This window comes from Grus americana, chromosome 2 (assembly GCF_028858705.1).
Source record: "Grus americana isolate bGruAme1 chromosome 2, bGruAme1.mat, whole genome shotgun sequence".
NCBI classification, from domain to species: domain Eukaryota; kingdom Metazoa; phylum Chordata; class Aves; order Gruiformes; family Gruidae; genus Grus; species Grus americana.
The window spans coordinates 29,670,020-29,697,905 of NC_072853.1; the positions used below are offsets into that span (position 1 = coordinate 29,670,020).

General features: G+C 39.0%; 1 protein-coding gene across 12 annotated transcripts in view; it reads right to left on the bottom strand.

Annotated features, from left to right (window-relative positions):
* WWP1 (WW domain containing E3 ubiquitin protein ligase 1) overlaps nucleotides 1-26,513 on the bottom strand; it is a 64,702-nt gene extending 38,189 nt beyond the window's left edge. For 3 of the 12 annotated variants that reach the window (XR_008575687.1, XR_008575686.1, XM_054814888.1), the window contains exons 1-2: nucleotides 25,971-26,499; nucleotides 1,885-1,975 (exon numbers count right to left, since the gene is read on the bottom strand). Coding sequence is in view for 6 of the 12 variants with exons in the window: in XM_054814888.1 (XP_054670863.1) it covers nucleotides 1,885-1,954 (70 nt within the window). In the remaining 6 variants the exon portion in view is untranslated. Of the gene's footprint in view, nucleotides 1-1,884; nucleotides 1,976-18,745; nucleotides 18,891-23,325; nucleotides 23,406-25,970 lie in introns of those variants that run through there. The other 9 variants (XR_008575683.1, XM_054814887.1, XR_008575684.1 and 6 more) reach the window with 7 other exon arrangements.
* Nucleotides 26,514-27,886: the final 1,373 nt, after the last annotated feature.

Here is a 27,886-nt window from a genome sequence, read left to right on the forward strand (position 1 = left end):
CCTCTGTCTCCCACTTTTTTCCCTGTACTGCCACTGGCGTTCCTCTGATCTTGCAATAAAGACTAAAGTTAGAGAACTAAGCCTTCAGAAAACAAATCCTAAAAATTGTACAGATTTCTTCCCACTTTGATCCTTGCACCAGATCTCTTGAAGTCAAGAGAAGCTCCAGTGCCAGAAAAATACACGGCTATTTACATAAGGAGCAGTATGGTACAGGATACCAGAATCATCATTTCTGCATACGCAGATCTGAAGTTACGGGTCATTTGTGTAACTGAGTTTGTTACAGTTATATAGATATTGAATCTACAGGTGGCTCCATCTATGCTGTTAGTTATTGCCAGTTTTGATGATTCATCATGTTATCAAGTTATGTGACCTTACACAAGGTTAATCAGTTTTAAGGTTCCTCTCTTACATAATTTTATAAAATATCCATTTTAGGGACTCTCCAACAACGTATTTTTTCTCAGATAACCTGGTCATCTTTGGACAATCCAGCATGACATATCTTTCTTGAGATGTAGCTTTTTTTAAGACATGGTGTCTTACTCATGTTTTTTCCAAATTTTATTCAAGATAGCCTTAACGTATTCTTGATAATGCATTCATTCTTACTTCAGGGTTCCCAGATTTTTCAGGATCTCTAGAAAATTCAAGTTATTTATCAATGGTAAAATAATACTTATATACATACACACACATACATTCACGTGTATATATATTTATGCACAATATCTAACTACTTGCTGGTAGCATTTTCACTTTTAACTACTGTAACACTGTCATAATTAGCTACCAAACTTGTTTACCTAGATACATTTTGCTTATCTTTGGACTACAGCAAGTTTTTGTTCTGCTCTGCAGAACAGAGCTGCTCTCAGAAAGAGCAGCTAAGACTGACACCGATTGTCACATCCCTGACCAGTTCTTATCCATGAGTACCAAAATGCATAACCTACTTGCCCTGTTCAACACCTATTGAAAAAAGTATCCCCAACACAATCAGAAATTTCCAGAATTGCTTGTAGCCCTCTGTGTTCCCCTTCCAGCAGATACTGGGATGGCTGAATTCTGCCTCAAACTATAAGAACCAACACAGCAAAAGGAAAAAAGAGCAGTCACAAGATGCAACATAGCAAATTCCAATTGGATAGAAGGAAAAACATTTTCACACTGATGTGGTTTATTACCAGAACAAGCTGCCCAGGAAAGCTGGTAATCTACAGCCTCTGAGATACTGAAAATTCAATCAGGCAACAACCTGATCCGAGTTCAAAGGCAGCCCTGCCTTTAGCAGAAAAGTGGACTAGGAAATCCCCAAAGGTCCCTTCCAACCTAAATTATTCCATATGGCTGTGTAATCCAACCTGCTGCCCTAAGGATAATACAGAATATCTATATTATTCTGAACAGATGTTTACGTGATATGTAATCAAAGACCTTACTCTCTTGAAGGGCTAGCAGATTTTGTGATCTCCAGTTCTTCTCCAGCTTCACTATGACATTGCACCCATTTTCAACTTGGGATTCACTAAAACTGCTCATCTTTTTTGCAGAATTTCAATAATATGTGTTCCCATTATATAATTTGTGCCATTAATTATTTGTTCCCAACCAAAATTCTTTACATTTGTCCTTACTGTTGTATTGAATCTCATTTTTTTCTAATTTGAGATCATTAAACCCTGTCATCCAACTCACTGTATAACCTCTACCTAGCTTTACCTACACATATTATTGTCATATTCTTGACTGTAATGTTCAAGTTATTAATTAAAATATTAATGATACTGATCAATTTTTACACTCATTTAAAAGATTGCTTTTTCAGAATACATATGTTTTCCTATAAAAATCACCATGATACAAATCACTACTTGCCTGTTACTTGCATCTGTAATCTGCCATTATGGTTGTTACTTGTATCAGATCTTGGTGAGGCTGTGGCCATGTCAGAGGTTTAGGCTTTAGCCTAAAAAAAATAAAGCACACAGGTAGCTTATTAAAAAGTACTTATCTCTGCATGTTAGTTACAACTATTAAATAAAATGATCAACTAATCAGCAAGTTACCAAATGTTACTTAGGTATGGTAGAACACATTATTTCATTATACCTGTTAAAAAAACTAATTATTTTGGAAATTTCTCCCACGTTACCTTTGAGGACACAAAGACACTTCACTAATGCATACATTTACATAGTTTAGAACAACTGAGACAAGAAAAAAAAAAATCAGCTGTGACATATCAATATTGCTATCTCCAGAAGGTACACTTATGGTCTGATTTCAGATGAGCTAAGAACCAACAACTTCAAATGAACAAAACATCTGAAACATTTACATGCTTGAAAACCAAGCTGTCCCCAGAACGATACACTGAAGCAGTAACAAAAGTGATTCAGACAAAGAACATTTAAATTTATCCCTGGATTTGCAATCAGCTTTCCATACCACTGTTGCCCACCCACAAATCACTTCCCTCACTGAATCACAGAATCATAGAATGGTTTGGGTTGGAAGGGACCTCAAAGTTCATCTAGTTCCAACCCCCCTGCTGCGGGCAGGGACACCCTCCGCTAGACCATGTTGCCCAAAGCCTCATCCAACCTGGTCTTAAACACTTCCAGGGATGGGGCCTCCACAACCTCTCTGGGCAACCTGTTCCAGTGCCTCACCACTCTAACAGTAAAGAATTTCTTTCTAACATCTAATCTAAATCGACCCTCCTTCAGCTTGAACCCATTACACCTTGTCCTGTCACTCCCTGACAAACAGTCCATCTCCACCTTTCCTGTAGGCCCCCTTCAGAAACTGGTAAGCCAAGCCGCATGTGATGAGACAGTAAGCACTTAACAAGGACCACCCCATCTGATCATTCGGCCACTAAAATACTGTGGCTTTGATCTTAGCTGGGGCATCCCAGCACTTGAAACACGGACAGACAACATCACTCCCATCCTGCATTACTACACCTGAAACAAAGCTAGAAGTAAAATATCTATCAGAAAGCAGTTTCTATCAGACAAGTATTTTTCATGAGAAAAGAATATGTACATTTAAAATACACTGTCTATGATCTAGTGAACTTCCATATATTTCTGTGAACATTAATTGGTATCAGTAATAATACGGGAACAGTTGTCACCAAATTTTTTTTGATTGTGAAAGTAAAAAAGATCGTATCAGTAAAAAATTTTTGAGCATGTACCCTCAATATGTGTATTTATTTACAAATTATATATAGGTACTACCGTACTAATGTATTCTGTACACTATAAAACATATAAAAATAGAAATTAAAAAGGATGAGATAAAGATGAAATAAACAGTATTTTTAAATAATTTTATTATTAATGGTAAAAAAACCTTTTTGCTCTCACTAAAAAAAAAAATTAATTTTTTTGCGAGAGCCATGTGAATATGCTTGATCATTATTAAAAATGTTGGCTTAACACTTTGTAATACAGTGATTTGAAGGTCTGGTTCTAAATTGAGTTTATTTTAATACTTGGTTTTAATGGCTGTCATAGCTGGAAAAGACAATTTACAAAGATACGCACACCCAAATGAAAGTGCATCACTGGCTGCACTTATTAAATCATGATACTAATTTTTCATTCCCATCCACTAATTATACAAAGGTTTTTCTTGAAATTTGGCTAGTAAATTTCCTTCTTCCCGCATATCAATCAGTGGTTATTGCAAACTAATGGAAGGTGTTGCATTTTTATATTTTTAACAAATGGGTTCAAAACTCCCTGAAACTCTGCATTTGGAAGGCTTTTAAATGGGTGAGGAAATTCTGTTTCCAAGTTTAAGCGTAGAGATACAAAAGTTTTTATAGATGATCCGTATCTTTTCTGGTAACAAAATCACACAATGATGGAAAAACTTCCAAACAACTCTTTTTAAAATGGTGTCTCCACCGCACGACTTTCTTCCAAAAAGCCGTCAGCTTCTTGCTCATTGTTAAAATGCCACCTTCACCTTGAAGGGACACATTAAGTGTCTTTATTTTTTTGAAAATATCTGTTAGTCAGCATACTGCTGACACATACTTGTCCTCATAGAACACGTCAGCAAATTCAGAACACTCATCTTTTTGTGAAAGAAAACACATAATTAATCTTTAAGTTTTACAACTCTTCTAAGTGATTTGCCATGATTACCAGCAAACCTCTGCCTGGTACAAAAGATTTTCCCAGTCCCTCTCCATGTCATTACAAATTATTGCAAAGATTCTACTATTTAAAGGTCTTGTTTTCACACAACTAACTACATTGATGACATCCTGCAGCACTTTTTGCACTTCTCGCTCCAAATTCCTTGCTGCTCTCCTATGCATGATGCAGTGAATGAATTCCACGTGTGATGCCCTCCTTGTAACCTTACCCCAGAATCCTTTTTGCTTCAGTTAAAGCACCCTCTCCATCAGTGGTTACATTTGCACGGTTCTTCCATCGAAAAAGCTGTTGTTATTAAAGAAGTCATTTACTGTTAAGAAGTATCTTCTCTGGTATAGCCTTGCTTAGTGACTTAGTTCTTTGCGTATTTCATTATTGACACAATCTAGCGAGTACCGTAAGCTGAGCCACGTTACAAACATCTGCACTTTCACCCAACTGTCCAGCAAGCCTCCCACACTGTAATTTTGTCTAATATTTGTTTCTTCAGATCTTTGGCAATGTTTCATAAACATCATCCAACAGTACTTGCTGACAAAGGAATGCATTTCAGTTTGTCACCATATTGTTTTCCATGTAATATTTCAGACATTTTTACTGCAGCAGGAAGATCAAATGTTTCCTCAACGGTATGTGGCTTCTGGGTCTTTTGCTATTCAGAAACCTCAAAAGAGGCTTCTAAAGATCTCTCATTAAGGTTAGTGAAATCTTGTAAAGTACTGGACTGAGTATTGCATGACTTTAAACACTGCTGAAAAAAATGCAGAGGCTTGTCTTCATGTTCTGGATGATCAGTTTTTAAATGCCTTGATAATTCATACTATCATTAGCTGATACATCAAGGCACAATATTCTCTTAGAGTGAGGTTCATCATTAACGATAATGGATATAAATCCATATTTCAAATAGCCTTCTTGATAAACTCAAATTTTTTTGGCCAACACCTTGTCAGATCTAATTGCTACCTTTTTTACCTCACAATGAGGCCACATAGGAGCTCATACTCCTGTAGGAGAAGTGTCAGCTCTGCCATGTTCTTATTGTTCAGCTGTGCTCACATTATTAGTATTATCTTCAATCCGTGGCCTCTTTGCAAGATTTTTTTTTAAGCCACTTGCCCATTCTGTGAGGGCTAGTTTAGTTAAAACTAGGTAATATAATCCATAAATCCACCTAACCCAGCACACGTAAACTGCATACACTGCAATACTGAAAGTGAATGAACAAGTGAAGGTGCTACTGTGACCCCTCCACGCTGTGGAATACTAAATCCACCCTTAGGACACCTCAAAACCATACATGACACAGGACCACCTGACATATGGACCAAGTGAGGGCACCAGAGGCAATACGGATTTAAACAGAGCTTAAATTCTTTCTTATTTTTCAGATTAAATATAAGTCCTAATATTTTCTTCCCGCACCTCAATGGATGGTCTTGCGCACCCCACTTTGGAGGCCACTAATACAGAAGACATCAAAAGAGCAACACATGCAATCAAGTCTGTGGCAAGTAAACTCAAATTCTTCACAAGAAACCAAGACCTGCAATCTAGTTCTACTCGTACATTAAAAAATTAGTTTAGGCGTACTTTTGTAACTGACAAATTATGATTACTTTTACTGGGTTTTTTTTCCTCCTACTGTTCAAACCTGCATAGATCTGAAATGCTAAGTGTTTTTTTCAGTTTTATTGGGTTGGTTGGGTTCTGAGGGGAGGGGATTTAACTCTACTCCTAGCATGCACAAAGTACAATAAACATAGAAATAAAGAAATAAACTGTGCCAGAGTCATCAGGTAGACAGTTCATTGCCTAATCTCCTAAGACTTCAGGTTTCAGGTGCTGATTTATCTGCAAGGCATACCACCTGCCCTAACCTGAGTTTCTGGCTCTGCTTGCTACTAAGCTGCTAACTGCATTTGGCAAACACGTTTGCCAATCTCCTGATAACAAGGAAGTGAGAATTCACTGCTCTTAGCTTTGCATCTTTCCCCTTGAAGGAAAAAATGACCATGATGCCTGGGAGAAATTATTACAATACTAGGGAGATCCCAACAGAGGAGGGAGATGAAACAATTGTATGAAGTGAAGTGATTATATTAATTTGGAGGATTGAGAAGTTTTCACAACCTGGGATAATGTCAAAAGCAAAGTACTTTCTTGATCTAATTTGCAAGAAAGCCTATATGAGAAGAAAAACAGGTGGTAAAGAAGCACTGAAAGATGGCTTGGGTTTTTTTTTAAATAAACAATTTGATTAAGGGTTAAAATCTTTGAGGTTATCTCTACATAAGCTTAAAAAGGGGATTACATACAGCAATGTAAGAGCTACCATCCTTGTAGTTATAATCTTCCTGAAAATCAGAGGATTAATTCTAACAGGGCTACAGTCACCATAGATTCCCGAATATGAACTTGCTGTACCTCTTTATTCGAGTTCTAGGTTAAACTTCATTGGTCTAAAGGATGTGAAGCTTTACTTTCAAAACGTTTCACTAACACATGCAACACTCCCTCCTCAAAATTCCTGGACACCAAAAATGAATTAAGAGAGAGTCTGGAGGGCCACATAAAGATCATAGTTATCACAATGCTTCTGTCTAAACCACAGTCATCATACATAACTGCTGCATCAACTGGAAGAGTACAATCTATTTATTAACGTCTGTAACAGATATTTTAAAAATTAATATTACTTCAGTTGTATAAATTATTTTGGGTAACTTCAGATCAATTAGGACAAAATAAGACCCTAGCAAAACGATGGAATGGCTGACATAGCAGTCCATTAAAAAATTCAAGACTCATTTCCTAATTCACGTGAATCAACAGCTTCATGGAAGAAAGTCTAGTTAACAATAACAGCATTTATAAATTTACACTTCTGTGAAGAAATTTCTCTAAATCTCAAAATGCTATTAAAACATCAGAAATAAAAGACAACCACGTTACTGGATATTTCATTAATTTATTTTTCAGTCTTTAGTAAATGATTTACTTATTCATGGAAGATACATTTTACATTACATTAGCCACTTGCTAATGAATGCACCTGGTTAATTAAGACTTATTATTATGCTATATTGAAACAAATTATGGTATTTCTTGTGAAGTTGAAAGCTAAAAAGTATCACTAGAGCCGCAATCATATTTAAAAATTGACTGATGCTTTGAATCAATATTTGAGGAGATTTTTCATGAAGAACCGAGAAACTCAGGTGTAGAAGAGTACAACCACCAGCACAGAAAGTCCTTTCCTTATTCATATGATACCATTAGGAGTCAAGCTAGGAGTGAAACAAAAAAAAATTGTACCAAGTTTAGGATAGTAGGGTCTAATTACCTGTGATATCAGGTAATATAGGAAGAATGTTAAATCTGCAGAAACAAGAAGTTACACAGCGTGGCTTTTCAATTTAACTTTAAATCAGAAGATCTGCAAATCAGGAAAGTATTAATGGAGTATTTATCTAAGAAGCAGAGCCTTCCCCCTCACAATTGCCTACAGAAGGTCAACCCACTAAAAAAAAAAAACCCAAACAAAATTCTAACCAAACAAAATAACATAGCCAGGAACTCAGAAACCATCCATAAAGCTGTGGTAGAAAATTTCACAAGTCACTGCGTCCCTCAGCTGAAACTGCCTGCAGTTTCATGAGATACAAGACAGAAGACTGAACAGAAAATAAATATAACTGTAATTTAAAATGAGTTATATTCAATCAAAATGTATTTGGGCTTACTGATGGCACTTTAATGACCACTGATTTATTCTCTTGCTAATCTGACACTTCTGTTCCAGAATATAGAACATGGTAGATAAGGGAAGAGAAAAAATAAACATGAACAGATTACACCATGAATGAGCACTGTCGAATCAAAAGTCTTCCTGAATGCTCAAAACCAGAGTAAGAAAACTTGAGATCTAGTTGTATAAATGCACTAAGGACAAAGTAAGTAGATGAGCAAAATGCTTAAATATTATTAACCTCCCCACTAACATCTTTAATTTAATTTACTGTACGTATAAATGAGAATGGAGTTGGCTAGGTAAAATCACCATAATGCCATAAGTATTATTTTTCCGATATCACAGCATATCTTCCAAACAAGAATGGAAATGCAGAAAAATCTTTTCTCAATAGACTTGGGTTTTTTAAACAAGGAAGCTCATCTATTCAAGATGCCGCAAGCAAAAAGATAGGAAAGGTTGAAGGAAGGAGGATAGAATGGGGAAGAAATAAGTGAAGTGAAACTCTAAAACCTATGGCTATTTAACATAACAAATAGTTCTATGGACTCTCTCATGACTCTTTTACAACAAAATCAAAAAATCTAAGGTTGGAAAAAAGTTCCTTGATGTGAAGATAAAAACAAAGAACAAAAATAAGAAAAGAAAAAAGGAACTTTTCATAGCTCAGATGCAAGTAAATTTCTTAACAGATTCCCTTCCATTCAGACTTCCAAAATCCAGAATCTTTATTCAATGCAATTCTGATTTGAAAGTCTATTTCACTATTTATCAGCAATAAAAATGGGGATGATTGCTAATCTCAGGAGGACCATTAAATTTGAGTGAACATTCTCAACACCAAGACCCCTTAAATTTACATATATTCTGATCACATCTCTAGCAAAGGCACAATATTTTTCTAATTTTGTTAGCACAAATTGCATGTATGTCTAATTCCCTGATTTAAAAAAAAAAAAGCTACCGATGTTAAACGTATTCCTTACAGAGAGAACCAATAATTCTGTATCATTACAAAAATTAAGGGTATCTCCCTTTGACATTGGGAAAGTTTCATCTCAGAAACTGGTTACACACAAATAGAGGCCAGACATGTTTCAGATCTGGAGAAGAATGTGCAGACCCAAAAATGTGTTGGCCTTTATTAAACTGAGCAGGATAGCAAAGGATCATTTCTACAAATTGTCTTGCCTACTAACTTAGGAACACTAACTAAAAAATTCTAAGACTTGACACTCCCTAAACCGACAGCTTTGGTCATCAACAACTAAAATTACAGTAATATTTACACCTAGGCAAATAGAGAACTTTAAAGTCAAAGTTTTATTTCCCTGAATGCCACAAGCCTGCTTGCTACTTTAAGAAGTAACGGAAAGGCTATGCTTATCAGCAAGGGATATCCTCCACAAACACCAATAGGGCCATTTGAGAACCACTGAACTTTCTGCTTGATGTTGGTGACAAAATTAATTCATTGTTCTCCACAAAAATTTCATCTGTCCTCTTCTATTTCAGATGTCCTCTTCCTTTTTAAGATCTACTATTACAGGCTAATTCAAAATGTCTGCAATTCCATTCTCCTTTTGGACCAAACATACGGTAACCCGGACAACATTGCAAAGCCTAGTAGGTACTTTGGTTTAGGTGTGATGGACTAGGGATGTAGACAAAAGACATTATGTAGGCAAAGGTATTAGTTTTTATTAACCAGTAATTTATTGGTGTATGTGAGGGGGAAAAAAAAATACTCTCCTGTGAAAAGAAGCTTCCAGCAAAAAGCTATATTCATGGACATCTATATTTAATCAAAATACTTGCTGGTTTAATTCCTTTCGATAGGATGCCAAAATTTAAAATACTCACACATTGTTTTACAATCCTCCTTTTCTGGTATAACTAATTAAATTTAAAGGTGGTGAAATGGTACCCTGACATGCTGCAGACATTTAGCTTTCCTTCATGTATGCACTATGTTACACTCACTGTTAAAGAATCAACTTTTTTGAACACAAGGACAAACTTTAAAAAAAGGAAAATATTGTTTAGTCATACTATTGTTTTAATTATCTCACATTACACATCCTTCTAGCTAGCAAGGAGTTTAAAAAGGGTTGTATTTAGTTGTAAAGGAACATATTGTAACAGTTACACAGCCAGTAAGTCATTAAAATTACTAAAAGTTGCAAAAATGTTAAGACATATTTTTAATGTCAAATAGAAAGTCTTGACGTTTTTTAACTTATTGAAATCAAGTAAAGGACTAGAACAAGAACTACAGACTAATAAAGCATCATTAAGCAGCAGGTCTTGTTTTGTCTCTCTTACACATACACTGAAAGAAACGCAGTCCAGTGGCAAAAACCAGTAACCAGTGCTCTGATCTGTGACTCCCACTAGACATACACAAGGAAGGCAAAGTCCAAGTTACACAAACAGCTCTAACCGTTGTTTTCTAATCTGAATGCTTTACACTGAAGGTCTTAGATTCTTTCAATTTATTCAATAAATCTGTCTATATGACAATGAAATGTTACGTTTTTTTCACAGGCTAAGTCAAGTTCCTTGTCTTTTGGTATTCTGCTTTTGCCCCAACACAAGATGCCAATTCCAACCACAATTCTTTTTTTAATTGCATGAGTTCCATCACTTCCTGTTTTTTTAAACCCTTTAATTTTTGTTTTTTTCACCTTTACTGTCTTTAACTATCAGTCCTATGGATATTTTTGTCTTTGAGTTTTACACCTAAATAATTTAGATTTTTTTCTAGGAAACAATTTAATTATGAACCACAGAAGTACACATGAAAGCCGTATGTTATGAAATAAAAAATATTTAAGATTGGAACCATGCAACATGCATGTATGCCACCAGTTTTTCTAACTATGCCTTAAAATTATGCATCATGAAGAAGAAGAACCTGCAACATTACCAGTCCTAACTTCTGTGGCAGTATGCTCAAGAAAGAAAAGGTTATTAACTTTAAGAAGCCCTGTGAAAACGATTTAGGCTACAGTCCTATCCTCAAACTGAAGGCAAAAAATGGCACAAGACAAAACCATAAAACATAGAATAACTTTAATAATTAACTTGGAAATTTGCAAGATGCAGTAAGTAGTATTGAATGGTGTCCTTACTTATAAAGTATCATTTGTAAAAGTATTATAAATAGTAGTTTAAGTCACTGTTTAATAGCTTAGAAAATATTAGAAATGGAAATCAGTTTTTCACTGATCATTTAAAATAATACCGCTAGGAGCACTAATTCTACTTGTCATCACGTAAGGGAAACGCATGATGGCAGTACTTTTAGGACAGGATTGTAGTAGGATCATCATTTGCTGAGCAACAAAATATTTTCTGTGGCACCTACTACTGATTTTAAACTTCAGTCAAACAAATATTGATGGACTGAAATGTATGTCTCCATATTAAAAAAAAATAAATTCTAGAATACCATTTATTAGAATGAAAAACTAGCAACTTTAAACTACCTAACAGAATACTTAGCTACCAATCAAGATAGTAAGATTCATAGAACAACAGAATGAATCGTTTGGGCTGGAATGGACCTTAAAGATCATCTACTTCTAACCTCCCTGCCCTGGGCAGGGACACCCTCCACTTGACCAGGTTGCCCAAAGCCCCATCCAACCTGGCCTTGAACACTTCCAGGGAGGGGGCATCCACAGCTTCTCTGGGCAACCTGTTCCATTGCCTCATCACCTTCACCGTAGAAAATTTCTTCCTAATATCTAATTTAAATATCCCTTCCTTCAACTTAAAGCCATTACCCCTTGTCCTATCACTACATGCCCTTGTAAAAATGCTTTCAATTCTGCAGATCCCTTTAGTACTTACTTCTACTTACCAGTAGTTTCCCCAATTCCTTGGACATTGGTGAATTTAAAAATATATGTATGTAAAAAAACCTGTATTCCATCAGACTTATAAATATTACCTACACAAACAAATAGATCTTGAAAACTTGAAAGGACAGTAGTAAGTCCTGTTCAACACATTTGTAACTGTAGGACATATTCTATGCTAATAGTGAACACTGGAATTTTTTTTTAAGTCAATGGTCTAACGAAAGTGCTCTTAGCACCATCCATCCCATAAATGACATGTTCACCATATATAATCCCAAATCACAAAATCACAGAATGGTTGAGCTTTGAAGGGACCTCTGGAGGTCATCTGGACCAACGCCCCTGCTCAAGCAGGGCCACCTAGAGACAGCTGCCCATGCCGTGTCCAGATATCTTTTACATATTTCCAAGGATGGAGACTCCACAATCTCCCTGGGAAACCTGTGCCAATGCTCGGTCACCCTCACAGTAAAAACATGCTTCTGGATGTTCAGAGGGAACCTCCTGTGTTTCGGTGTGGGTCCATTGTGTCTAGTCTTGTCACTGGGGAGCACCCTCCTTCAGATATTTATATATATTGATGAGATCCTCCCAAGTTTTCTCCAAGTTCTCTCAGCCTTTCCTCAAAGGAGAGGTGCTCCAGTGCCTTAATCATCTCCATGGCCCTTCACTTAACTCCCTCCAGTATGTTCATCTCTCTCTTGTACTGAGGAACCCAGCACTGAGCACAGGACTCCAGATGTGCTCTCACCAGTGCTGAATAAAGGGGCCAGATCACCTCCCTCAACTTGCTGGCAAATCTTTGTCTAATGCAGCCCAGGACATCACTCGCCTTCTTTGGCCCCAAGGCACATTGCTGCCTCATGTTCAACTTGGTGTCCACCAGGACCTGCAGGTCCTTTTCTGCCAGCTGAATGTCTTGCTTCTTCCTGTTAAAACTCAAATGTACCACCAAAACCATCTTCAACTGGCAATATCCTTCACTCCTTTACCTAGGAGTGGCTCACAAACATTCTGAAAAAAAAAACAATTACTTGAAACTGAGAGGACTGAAAAAGGACCCCAAAAAATTAAGCAGTAAATCCAACTTTGATAAAACAAAGGAGAATAAAGCTATGAAAAAGTCCTCATACTTTCTGTTATAATCAACACACTTTTTGGAGTGAATCTCCAGAACAGCCAAAACAGCAAGGGACACAGAAGCATTTCATGTCTCATGTTTTCATCAAGCCCATAGCACTTACTGACAGGTATAGATATACCAGTGGCTTCCTTAGGATCTGCTTTGACATTAGTAGAATTTCAGCTTCAGCAGTCTCCTCCTCATGGTCTAGAAGGCCTTGTCAGCAAGGCAAGGCATTAGTTCTTCCTGACAACTAACAGCTTCTCCAGAGATACTTCAACATGCATTATACATTGCAAACATTTTGTTCCTGAGTTCCAAGTTGCCAACCCTACAGCAGACCTATATAGAACTGAACTGGAAAGCAAACTGTCCTTCTTAAATCACACAACATCCTGAGATAGAAGAGATCCACGAGGATGATTAAGTCTGACTCCACACAGGGCAACCCAGAAGTAAAATGATCCAAAAGCACTGTCTGAACACTTCTTGAACTGGAAGTATTGATCAGTTCCCAGAGCTATGATATCATTGGTATTAGCAAGACTTGGTGGAATGAGTCTCATGACTGGAACGTTGGGATGGAGGGCTACAGGCTGTTCAGGCTGTACAGGCAGGGCAGGCGAGGTGAAGGAGTTGCACTGTATGTAAGGGAGGGTTTGACTGTACAGCCCTTACAGTTAGTGATGATGTGGTTGAGAGCCTCTGGGTGAGGATTAGTGAAATGGAAAACAAAGATGTTGTAGTGGGTGTCTACTACTGACACCCTAGCCAGAATGTAAGCACTGGTGAGTTATTCTATAGGCAATTAGGAGAAATCCCTGGATCTGTAGTCCTTATCCTTATGAGAGATTGCAACATCCCAAACATCAACTAGGAATACCATACTTCTGTGACAAGCAAGTCTGGGAAATTCATGAAGTTTGTGGAAGAGAACTTCTTGTCACAAGTACTCAATGAGCCAACTAGGAAAAATGCTGCTAGACTTGTTATTTATGAACAGAGGAGGATTCACAGGACAAATGATGGTAGGTGACTGTCTTGGCCACAGTGATCACAAAATGGTCGAGTTTAAAATTTTTCAGTGTACTGAGGAAAAAAGGACAGCAGAGTTGCTACCCTGGACTTCAGGTGAGCAAACTTTACACTATTCAGGGAGCTATTTAGCAGAGTACCCTGGGAATCTGCTTTTGAGGGTTTAGGAGTCCATGAGTGCTGGTCAGTTTTTAAGAACCATCTTTTAAAAGCACAGGAGCGGGCAATTCCAGTGTGTCATAAGTCAAGCAAGCAGGGCAAAAGACCAGCTTGACTGAACAGGGAACTCCTCATGGAGCTCAAGAGAAAAAAGAAATTGTATCATCTCTGGAAGCAAGGTCAGGCTTCACAGGAAGATTACAGAGTTGTGGTTCTTTTATGCAGGGAGAAGACACAAAAGGCCAAAGCTCAATTAGAGTTGAAACCGGCCAGTGTTGCATCAGATAACAAGGGCTTTTTAAATATGTTACTAGGAAGAGGAAATCTAAAGAAAATATGGGACCAATACTTGTTGAAGATGGTCACCTGACTGAGAGGGATAAAGAAAAAGCAGAAACATTCAATGGTTTTTTTGCCTCAGTCTTTAAAAATACTGATAGACCTTGGGCTGCCTGGTCCCTTGAGTCAGAGGACCATGAGTGTAGGAACAGCAACTTTCCCTTTGTGGACACTGAAATTGTAAGGGATCAGCTGTATCAGCTGAATGTTCACAAGTCCATTGGGTCTGATGGGATTCATCACAGGGTACTGAAGGAGCTAGTAGATGTTATGGCAGTATCCCTCTCGATCATCTACCACAGGTCTTAGGAGTCTGGGGAGATCCCTGCTGACTGGAAGCTAACCAACATTATTCAAATTTACAAGGAGGGTGTGAGGGAAGACCCAGGAAACTACAGACCTGTTAGTCTAACCTCAGTTCCTGGAAAAATTATGGAGAAGATCATACTGGTACAGTTAAAGAATAATGCAATCATCAGGCACAGTCAACAAGGGTTCACAAAGGGAAAGCCCGGTTTAATTTAATATCCTTCTATGATAAAGTCACCCACCTCATGGATGAGGGGAATGCAGGGGATGTAGTTTTTCTAGATTTTAATAAGGCTTTCAATACTGTTCCTCACAGCATCCTTCTGGACAAGTTGTCCATCTGCAAAATGAGTGGGTTCACAGTGCACTGGGTGAAGAACTGACTGAAAGGCTGGCCTCAAAGGGTTGTAGTGAATGGGGCTACATATGGTTGGCAAACAGTCACCAGCAGTGTTCCTCAGAGCTCAATTGTAGGGCCTGTTCTGTTCAGTATTTTAATCAATGATCAGGATGATGGAGTTGAATGCACCATTAGCAAGTTTGCTGACTGGGAGGTGGAGAGGGAGGTGCTGGTGTCTTCTCCCTGGCATCCAGTGATAGGACATATGGAAGTGGTTCAACGTTGCATCACAGGAGGTTCAGACTTGACATTAGGCAGCATTTCTTTACAGAGGGGGTGGTCAAACACTGGAACAGGCTTCCTGAAGGTGGCTGATGCCCCAAGCCTGTCAGTGTTTGAGAGGCATTTGGACAATGCCCTTAATAACATGCTTTAATTTTTGGTCAGCCCTGAAGTGGTCAGGCAGTTGGACTAGATGATTGTTGTGGGTCCCTTCCAAACTGAAATGTTCTTGCATGCTGACTGCACGGCTTGGGGCCACGACCACTTCCCTGGGGAGGTTGTTCAGTGCTTGACCACCCTTTCAGTGAAGAACTTTTTCCTAATACCCAATCTGGACTTGCCCTGATACATGTTTTAAGCCATTCCCTCACATCCTATCACTGGATACCGGAAGGAGATCAGCATCTCTTTTTCTGCACCCCGTCATGATGAAGTTGTAGATAGCAATGAGGTCACCCCTCAGTGTCCTCTTCTCTAAACTGAACAAACCAAATATCCTCAGCTGCTCCTTGTATGTCATGCCCTGTAGTCCTTTCACTATCTTTGCTGCCCTCCTTTGGACAAATTTTAGTATTTTTCACACACCAAGTCTGATACAAACTTTTCTATGTTTATCTTTCTTAAGCCAACCTATATGCAGTTCCCATTCCCCCACACCTCAGAAAACAACTCTTTGTCCACTCATATCAGCACGGAGAGCAAGCTACATACAAAAATATTTTATTTTCTGTATTCTGTCATACACATGAACTTGTATGACCATTGCTTCAGGTGCTGCAATATTAATCCATGCATTATCTACAACATATTGCCACCCTGATATTAGGGTCTAAAAAAAAACATATAGTACAGAGGTTTACAGAAACCTATTTTTCAGAGTGTTATGCAGGAGGTCCAAACAAATGACAGACTACGATTCCACTGCACATGTCTGCCTGTTCTGTTTTGCCTTAGACTAGCAAAGACCTTTTTAGCCTGAATTCCCAAACAGACATCACATGTATGACTCATGCTGTCCACCTGCCTCTTCCCTCTTCATCCCACTCTTCATCTCCATCCCTCTAAATGAACCTGTTCACCACCAGATTCAGTTAAACTAAGAAGTAATGTCCTCCGACACACTAGGTTACCATGACCTTCATGAAAATCAACAATTAGGTAGAGGAAAAAGACACAATTTCCTGTGCTTGTCTGTAGCGTGAACTCAGGCTATCCACACTGCCTGGCTCAAAGGCTACACAATCACCACAGACACATCTCTGAGTCAGTGTGAGCTGGAGCTGTGCATAGTGGCTTTTTACTACAAGATAGAAAGATCTAGAACAGCAGAGGGAGAAGAGAATTGTAATGATGTAATAAAAATTTGTATGAAGCCTAGTTCCACTGCTCAAAGACCAACTTATAGGCAAAACATTTAGGGTATACCTTGCTTTTGAATCTTAATCATGATGATGCTTCTAGGTCCTACCACAATATCAAATAATGAAAAATACCACAACGCCTCCTCTGTGTATTATAGATAGGACCACGTGCACAGTGAAATAAATGGAGTAAACAACTTCCAGGTTGCTTGACTAGAACAATGGTAGTTAAAGATCGACAGTCCAACACGTATGTCAAGAAATCAGGGAAGAGTATTTTCTCCTTCATTTTAATATTCAACTGAATAGCCTTCCTATCTGCCAGAATACATAATACGCTAGCTACACACTAGTCTTCAGCCTCTCTGGGTTGCCTTCTGCTATGGATAATTCTAACTGTTGGTATAAATTATGGTTTATCAACTTGTATCAAGAACAATGTAAAGTACTATACTAAGATGTATCTCCAAAATATCTACCTACACTGCAAACAGAAAACCCTACCATAGTTACATGGAGGCACTTCCATATTAAATTTAACTCTATAGGTAGCATATTAGAATATGTAAAATGGAGAAGTACGGGCTTCAGAATAGGCAGGCAGCCTGAGCACATACCAAGAGTGCCCAGATAGCTTATAAAATCCATTCACAAGAACTCGTGCCTGTCACCACCACCTTATTAGTCACAATAGCCATGACTAGTATAAGCACATCTCTACTGCAGTCACAGCAAAATTAACAAATTCCAAAGGGACATAAAACAACATTAAAGATGTTAACCAAGAGTGCTGCTGTTTCTGTTACACCCTGCTCTTTGTTTTTGTGGGGATATGAAGAAACCATGATTAAGAAACACCTATAACGTGGGGAAGCATTAACGTATTTCCCAAAAAAGTCTCCCAGTCTCCCCACTGTTCTGGTAAGTCAGCAGTAGACAACAACTCAAAGAAGAAGGGAAGATAAACCTACCCATTGTTACGGGCTGAAATGGCAGAAAGGGTCTGTGCACATTTTTTTGGCAGTAACAGATTTGATGTGATCCACCTCTCCTCAGTAACTCTATCTCAAAAAATAGCTCAAAGACGTATAAGTAGAATTCACTGCATGTTCTCACTCTCTTGTCTCTGAATATCTGCTTTTTTAAATGTGCTATGCAAGCCTCTTTTCAGCTGTCAATCTCAGCAGTGTTAAAACACTAAAACATGCCTGTCCTAATTCCAATCACAGACTGTGCTAATCTTACCTATTACTACTTGAGAGCACTTACCCAAGCAGTGTCACTTATTTTTTCAAAAATAGCCCTTCAGTCTCCACAGTGCTAGAGAATTCAACCTGATCCTCAGTAAGGCTCCCAGGTATTTTAAGAATTGAGAATTATTTATCAAAGAGTTGTCATCTTCTGCTAATTATTCTCCAATACAATTCTAATCTGATTGCACAAAAATAACAAGTTGAGAACATGAACATGAAAATGAATAACACGTAAGTCTTACCAGAAAAGCCCAAAGCCTGACTTCTCAAGGGTCAATATTGGACCACATCAATGCATTGCACCACATCAATACATTGCCTATTAAGGTCAACTCAATGCTACAAAGGAATCAGTGTGCTATAGGAAAACTACTTACATTTTGTAGTAAAAGACCATTTGAAATATTAGTTATTTTCATTTTAGGTGGACAGATGGAATTCATGAGAAACGCAGATATTTTCATGAGGGTCAGTATCCTTTCTGGTGAAAGCCTAAAGACTAAATTACTTAACTTAAAATCATTAACAGCTAATTCTTGAGAACAACATTCCCTTGAAATCAAGTGACTACAAAAACTGCACAGAAAATGTCATCCAACTCCTCACTGAAAGAAGTCAATTTTCAAAATTATTCCCTGTTCGTGTTGATTTTTGAGGAACTTTTGAGGGTAGATATTAGAGACAGAGCAAAGACAAGCAAGGGAAAAGCATCTTCAGCATTCTTTACCCACATAATGTACACTTGCATGACACGGTCAACACACAGGTCTTCCAGTCTGAAGAGTATTAAGAATCCTTAGTCGTTCTGCAAGTTGTCTTCCATATAAATCAGTCATCCTTGCTGTCCTTCTCTGTACCTTCTCCAGTACTATATACCTTTGAGACAGGGTGGAAAGTGGAAAAAGATGAAAAAATGCACAAAGCATTCATTCAAGATAGGAATGCACTGTGGATAAACAGTGGCGTGATGTTATTGTCTGTTCTATTCTTTATTCTATCCCTACATCTTCTACATCAACCTTTGAAACCATCAGCTTTTAAGCTGGGGGAGGTGTCAACAAACATCTGGAAAAATGGTCTTATTTCCTATGTTAATAGCGAGGGATTAAAACACAGAATTTTCAAGCATGCAGGAAAATAAGCCCAAAGTGTATGTCTCTGCTAATACAGATTTATTTAATCTAATTTTAATTTCTTATGGCCTTTAAAGCTTTGAAACTAAAGGAACCAGTATAATAGTTACTCAAAATAGACAAGAACATCAACCGACTCTGAAAGCAAGCTGTCCCTGGTAGTTAAAGAGAAAAAAAATATCCAAGAAAGGCTGTAGTGGGCAGGCTAGACTAACTTGCTCAAAGGAAGTATTTATAACGTGGTTAGTTTATGCACTAAAGTGTGATCTGTATAATCTTTTCATTAAAACTCCTATTACTTAGCAACAGATTTTCTCCTTGTCTGTGTAACAGTCTATTCCTTATTTTGAATCATACATCAGCCAATCGCAACTGAATCTTGTAAGAATTAATTCTTCATAGACTACCCTACTCAACTTTTCAAACTGTGCTCTAACTTCTTCTTGCTTAGTTGTACGACAGAGGGTTAAAAGCACAGGCTGAAATTTACTTGTATTCTATTCATGATTCGGTTGGCCTCTCTTCCTTCACTACTTTTTTTGTTAAAAATAAACAATATTTTCCATTTTATTTGCACAGGAGCAGTACTATTCTAACGCTTTTCTCCTGAATCAGTTATTTTTTCCAGATCAGAAATGGAATACAAACAACAAAGGAACACAATAGTCCATTCATAAAACAGCTAAAGGTAGGAGGTGTCCACATAGTACCAGAATCATTTGCCATACAATAGTAACTTCTAGCAGTTTTCAATACAAATTTCAAAATAAAAGTAGTATGCAAGCTAGTATATGTTATATTCTTCACACATGCCAATATTTACTTTTTATTCCATTCCTGATGGGACATTTTCATAAAGCAATTCATAATTATGTTGGGTTCTTATTACCAAATAAACTACGCTCCATTTTGATGAATAGTTCTAGCTGCTCCTTCCAATATGCACTAGGTCTCCTATGTTAACACAAAAACGTGCCTATCACCAAATATTAAACTAGCCCGTTATGTCCCTCTGAAGTTCCCACTGCCATTACTCAATAAATAACTTCAACACCTACAGATCTTGCCATTTCATTAGTCTTTTTGTCATGTTATAAACTAAGACTCCAACTAGTTTTCTTCCCCATAACTATTCCCTTAACAATACAGTTTTACTCCCCATCCCATGACAACATAGCTTTGTCAGCAACCTCTCACAAGACATTCAGCCAGGGATGTATTTTATTTTAGTTTGAAATGACACACAAACATCAGCCTTCCACCAGATTTTCAATACTAATTTATTTTTTTCCAGTCCTTGTAACTTGCACCCAGAAGTCAAAATATACTTTTTTCTTTTAAACCCAAAATCTTTCTAGCTACTACAGTAAGACAGTGATCATTTTTTTAAAAAGATAACACTGTAAGAAGGTAGCTAGAAGTGCAAAAAACAAAAAGTGCCAAGAATGAAGGAACAAAGGGAACTGAAATTTAAGAAAAAGTAGCTTCCACACTTCTAACCTACAGGGAATATAAAAATGGAAGTTTGGCAACGCTGTTGCTCTTCATCTTCTATTTAGCTTTCTTCTTATATTTTGTTCCGACTGTTATGTTTACACACAGATACTTTAATGTCACTGTGTATACTAGAAAATGCTGGAGAGCTAATTCCAATATACCAGTTAGCAAAATCAAGGTCAGTTTTTAAGACAAACATATCTTGATCTGTTCCGCAGTTTTAGTTCATGCTTACAAACAACTAAAAAAAAAAAAACCCACCACATATTACTGAATTTCTCAAGAAGTAGCAGAGCACTGTGTTTCAAAACTGGACATGTGTTCTTTTTTCAGTTCTGATGCCCAAGTATATTGTGCAATTCTACAGATTATGAACTTTATCTTTCCTGTTTACTTTTCCCTATTCTAAAACTACAACTCCTTTGATTTATAGTGAGAAATCACTGACTACCTTGAAAAGTACATACAATCCAAAGTTCTCTCATAGTTTTCACTGACCTGTATGACAAACAGATAAAAGGTTTCATTTCTTTCTTTTTTAAAGGACTCCTGCTAATATCCTGCTTCATTTAAATGCTTATAGCAAAAAAATCTTGGTTAGACACCCTAGAAACTAGAAATGTGCACAGACTATGCACTGTATACTTTTGTCTGTACCCACAGAAGCGCAGACGAGCTCTCTTCTGCCCACTTCAGGCTGCAAGGTAAAGATACTTGGATGTGTAAAATTATTTTGCTGTTTATTTTTAAAACGTGACATTCTTTTCTCATCATTTTTAAATTGCTTTATTCCACCTCCACAATGGTTTTCAGCAAGGTAACTCTGAAATCCTGATACAAAAAAGTAGATGAGAGTAATTCTGCGCCATTAGAACTACTCGAGAAGGTCAGTTACTAACACGTAACTGTATTCTCAATGCCATTTACACTTAAGACAAAACAAGAGAATGTCCTACTGTGTTTTCAGTAATAGATATTTATATTTGAAAGATTATTCTGTAGTGATTTGAGCCAGTGAAAGATTCCTTGCATTAGACATCAGAGGCTGAATTTCACTACAAAAGAAAAGACTATTGGCCATACTAGTTACATCACTCCAAGTTAACATCCTTAACAGTGAGGATATTAAGAACTCTTCAGGTTTTGAACTGGTTACATTTAAGTACGCTCAGACCCTAGTTGTTTAAGCAGAACATAAGCATCTCTAATATGCCAGCAATAAGAAAAATGGTGATTAGCAAAAAGTTTCAAAAGCCCAAGAATGTAATCTGCTTTGTTAAACACATGCTTCACTCCAATTTTTATGAAAGACTTTATTTTAGTCAAAAATCATTATAAAGTAACACAACCAGCTAAGTAAATTTCAGTTTATGCTTCGAAGTCAGAAGAATTTATAAGTTAAATCCAAATCCATATTCTCTTTAAATAAGATTTTGAAAGTGCTTTTTTTGACAATACTGAATTATCAAACTGTACATTAGATCACAAAATTTCACAACTCTCAACATTGACTAAGAGGAGAAGGAATAAAAAAAATCATGTTTGCTATATATCTGCTGTTACAGAATCACAGCACTATACAGTCATGCAAATCTGCAATGATTAATTGCTTCATACTACATACCATATGTTTAGTAGTTACTAAGACCTACACTAACATGAGTTTCCCTGACATACTTTCCCTGAAATGATAAGAAATCAAAAAAACCCAACAAACAAACCACCACCACAAACCACAACACACAAACCATAGCGCTCTCCCAGGTAAATAATTCTGACATGCTGTAACTACTGTGACAGTTGATAGTTTCCCTAGAATCTCTAGTCTTCTTCTGTAAAGGAACACTACACTTGCAAAACAGCTAAACTTACCTAACTATGCTTCTGGTTAAACTATTAGGTCCTCAAACACAGCAAAAACATATCCCAGAAATCAGTAATTAGAACTTTTCACTTACACAAAGCAATTAAAAACAAAAACTTCCTCTTAAAAGGTACTGTAGCAGATTTTAGCAAAAACCATGCCATGTCACTGTTCTACAGGAAAAAAAAGAGGGTGCACCACTTGTAAGATCTGTTATTTTCTACAAGACTTTGGAATGCCTCTTCTGGACTCTCCAACTCCTGCTGATGAGGAAGAGATTTCTCTCTCCAGCCATATTGTTTTCCTTCAAGAAAACAGAGGTGAGATCTCTGATACTTCAGATCGTCCTTATCTACAACTATTTTATGTGACTACAGGAGAGCATCAGTAGATTATGATAAATCTCAACTAACACCTACAGAGAAAGACTACTGACGCAATGAAAACAAACTTTTAAAGAAGGACCTGGATGTAACCAACTCCTACTGTCTGCATCTGTACACAGACCAAAGCAATACAGAAGAATGCCACTATGCATTGCTTAACTCAGAATTCAAAGGGAGAGTTTGGCAGTTTTGGTTTACAAGTTTCATAAGGACAGCAGAAACAACAGGATTTTGGTTAATCTGACACTACCATAGAACCTGGGGAACCCTGCCCCAATTTATGCACTTTCACACAGGAAGGCACACTGGAGCAGCTTTTCTACTGACTCCGAGTCATACGCAATTGATGAAGAGCTAGAAAAACTTTTTTTTTTTTTTTTAAATCGAGGTGAATATTACTCTGTGCAAGAGCAGGTAAGAGCAGTACTAACCTAGATTAAAAGATATGGCATTTTTATCAGTAGCTTCACTCCTTCTCCTCAGTCTTTATGGAAAAAAAGAATCTTTTTAACCAAGTTAAAAATAATTTCCAAGAATCACTTAAGCATAGATTTCATCAAGCACTTATTTTGGTTTTGTCTATCACTCCCATCCATTCCCTCTCCAAGCCTTCTCACTTCATCATGCACATTTCACCCAACTAAATTCTAGGATGAACTTGTTTTTTTGGGGGGGATTTGCATAGTGGTTTTTTTAAGCTAACAATGAGTGTTTGCTCTAAGTGCATGAATAGTAGTCATTTCTAATTAATAAACATGTCTTAGGTCATGATTTTTTGATTATGGTATCTGAGTTTTCAAATTCAGTGTTTTAATGGCATAGGAATACTGAAACATGAAGAAACTGAATGCAACACCAACTTCCTGTCATAGATCCTTACCCCCACCTCTTGTGTCCAAAAACCAGGAGAAATCGCTTTCCCCACACACATTCTTTTAAGAGAAAAAGCATGAAAGTGGGTAGAAATTCCAACTTATCAAAATTTCCAACTTCATATGGAAAGATAAGAAGGAAAATGAAAAGCAATAGAGCTAGCAAACATTCCTCCTTCTTCCAAGGGTTCCACAGACTCAGGAAAAAAGGTTGGCTCTGCATTCTGTCAGTATTCCCATGATTTAAAATGCACTTGTAGACAGGTGATTATCTAAACTTTATTGCCAACCTTTTAACAAAAACATACAGGCTGACTTACAGTGTTTTGTTCACTGATGTTTAGCAACAAATGTAGATTATTTTTCCAAACAAAAATAATCCATATTCTTTTGGGAACAAGGTGTCCCATGCCGAGAGATTAAATCAGTCCCACGTATGTAAAATTACTTTCATGTTTTCAAGTATAATTATGCAATTTAAGGGAATTATTCCACAGTATCATTAGAAAAAGATGACTGATAGTGCTAAGTTACTCAAGCTAGAAGCATTTATAGGATCATTTATAGAAACTTTAAAATACAGCTCAAAATACACACCAATGTGTATTAAAATTAATGAGAAATAATAATTCAGTTTATATCTTGAATGACACAGACTCAGATAAGGCAGCATACAAAATTTAAAAAAAAAAAAGTCCAAGTTAGTGAAGCATTATCACAGCCCACCAATAATCAATTTGTTTCTATATCACAAAGGGATTAAACCAGAATATGAATTGAGGGGAGACTCTTACCACTTTGAAGTCCATATTGTCTTTTACATATATGACCATATGTAACCCAGCCACTTGCAGTCAGTGACAGTATCACCTAGTAAGCCAGTGTTATTAAACTTGCATAACCTGGAGCTTTTTAATGCTAAATATCCCGATGACTTTCTATATGGCACAGGTGCCATGTGAAAATACAACCGTAATATGAAAACCTCTTTTTACAGTTTCACCCAAACATCGGAGAGCTCCCATTAAAATGATTAGATAGCGTTAAATCCTTTTCTCTCTTTGATATACAGTTTAAACATTTATAGATATGGAAGCAGAGCTAGATCATCCTAGTTAAACTGGGATGAGAATTGGTATTGTTCCAAAAATAAGACACAAATAAAACCAAGTAAATAAACACTTACACCGAGTTGTAACATTTTGCCACAACATAAACAAAGATAAATGACATAAATAGGTCTTTTGAGGTCTTGAATTCACACAGTCTGATCAACAAAGCATACATCGAGAGGACCCAGAGAGACAAGCAAACGTGTATAATTTGAGTGGTAACCGTAATGACTTCCCACCCTGCTGTGCCCCCTCCTCTTGAGCGGAGGCACACTACACATATAGTGAGGGGTTACAGCAGCTCATTGTAGAGGGGAAACGGCTCTTCACCTCCTCCCTGCCCATTTTCACCAAAGGAAGGTGAACTGAAACGTAACAATATCCTTCTCCTCTGCTTTCATCCCGTAGATAAGGAAGCAAGGGTCGGCTGTGGAACTGCCTCACTGACTCCCAGTCACTAATGCCTCTCGCAATCCACTCAGCGTTGACACAGGTCAGGACTCAGCCCTCAGTCACCCTCACTCGAAAGGCCGTGGACAGGAATAAACAAGGTTATTCGCCTGACACCGGACACCAGCGACGCTCCCGCTCTCCTTCCCCCCCAGCCCGGTACCTCCACACAAGCTCACCAAAGTGCCGACCCTCCCTCCCCTTGCCAGGTGTGGGCCAGGAGGCCCTCAACCCTGTCCAGACATGAGCCGGGGAGGCAGACGGCACGGAAACACAGCGATCCTCCCGCCGCCAAATGGGGGCATCGAAAGGGGAGAAGCAACAGCCGCCACCCCCCTCCAGTGGGGCCCGGGGGGGTGCGACGAGTTGAAGTGCCGGAGAGACCGAGACCTTACTACAGCTCCCTTCGCCATTTTAGCCCCCACGCCCATTCCTCTCCTCCCCGCCCCTCACTGACAGGGGCAGCTCGCACCCGTCCAGAGCCCACCCCCCCTGCCCTCGCCACCCCCCGTTCCCCCACGGCCGAACGGCGGCGAATAAGCGAGAAAAACAGCAGCCGTTTTTCTCTTCAGGCCGGTCGGGCTCTGCCGGGCCAGACCGCAAAGCGAAACGGCTGCGGCACAGCTTGTTTTGTTTCCTTACCGTGGCTCGCAGCCTCACAGCTGCTGTCGCCTCCTCCTTCCTCCCACCTTTTTCTTCTTCTTTTTCTCCTCCTCGCCGCCGCGGCAGCTCCTCACCCCTCCGCGCCGCGTTCCGCCGCCGCCGCCGCCGCGCAGAATGATGCCATCTCACAGAGGCATCGGCGGCTCCTGCACAACAACCCCCCTCCCTCCGCGGCCGCCCCTGCTGCTGCTCCTGCTCCCGCCGCCGCGGCCGCGCGCCCCCAACTGCCGAGCCAGCCTCGTGTGCGCGCCCCGGGCACGGGGAGCAGGAACTTGTGGAGGAGTAGCCGCCGTCACCGCCGCCCGGGCGGGAGGGCCCGGTCGGAACCAAGTAGCGCGCAGCGGCAGTGAGAGGGAAAAGGAGAGCCTGAACCGAGGCTCTTCAAAGGGGACAGGGCTTATTCCTAGCGCCTGCCCCGGGCTGAACCAACTTGGGCGCGGCGGCGGGGAGGAGAGCCCAGCGGGCTGAATCAGCCTCTCCGAAGGCAGGGGAGGAGGGGCCAGGCTCCAGCGCCGGGGTGCTGTCCGCGGGGGAGAGCGTGCTTGGGCAGGATAAGGAAAGCTTTTGTGAGTCACTGTCCCCCCGAGAAAGCTCCTCTACGGCGGCGGCGCCGTGAGCCAGCACACCCCGGCGGTGTGCAAGCGATAAAGACCGGGGGTGTCTTCTCCACCCGCCTCCTTCTTGGGCTACGCAGGCAGGGCGGGTTCTTACGCGCCGCCAGGAGGCTCCGCCGCGGCCCTGACGGTCACCTCGTTTCGGACCCAGCGGGATCCGTGCGGCAGGTCCCCTTTCTCTACCGTCTGACCTCTTCTCCCTCTCTGAATAACATATGCTTTCACGTACTTTGGAGAACGGATGGAGGTGGGGGAGAGGCAGCTCCTCGCGGCCCACGACGCCGGTGGAGCAGCTGATAGGGACGCCCGGGGCCCGCGGTGGCTGCCCCGCTGCAGTGCCTTTTACCTTCGACCCCAGCAACACCTTGACCACCATCCCCGGCCTGGGCAAGGGGCCAGGTGTCCTTAGCCACCCTTAAAAAGTGGCACAGGCGTTCCGTACAGATTTACAAACCTAAAAGCGCTTTTATGCACAAACGTGAGGTTTAAGTTGTGTCTTACGTTGAAAACTGGCGAAGCATTAGCTTTGTACCGTGCAGCATAATGCTATGGAGGCAGCGGTAGCATGAGCTCTTGGGAATAAACAGGGCCTTTGAGTGGTTGTCCCAGAAAGTCCAGTGCTGCCATTAATTGAAAGGAACAAAAGCTTACAGTGTGAGACCCTGAAGCAACTTCCAGCAAAGTCTGGTATTTTGTTGTTTTTAAAAAACAACATGAGGGCCGACAACCTGATTTGGGCATCTAAATTCCTTCAGGAAACAAAAGGGAAGCTCTTAAAAGTACTACTTTGCAACCTATTCATTCTTCATAGAAAATCTATAGGAAAACCATATGTTTGGAAAGAAACATTATGTACAGATCAACTTTTAAAAGTATCTTAGACTAGACTTTTCTAAAAACAATACTAGACTTCTCTTAACTGGTAATACTAGTACAAGGGACTGAAAACTGGTAGTTTGAGTATTTGCATGCACCAATTGTAACAGAACATGTGAACGTACACTCAAAAAATCCATCGTGCACAGTAAGACTAGCTGTTTACACTTAGCAACCTAATTAATCCATCTGATTTGCAGAATCAAGAAATGCTGTTTTCTGCACATCAACTAAAGTTTACATTTAAAGAAAACTACAGTCCCACTTTTGTTCTGAGATTGTCCAAAATTAGGTTTGTTTTTCTGATGTACAGCAATCTAATTGAAATCTAGATAAAAAAAAAAAACCCAAAACTAGGTATTTAGATAGGAACACTTTTTAATGGGGAAAAAAAATCATATTTTG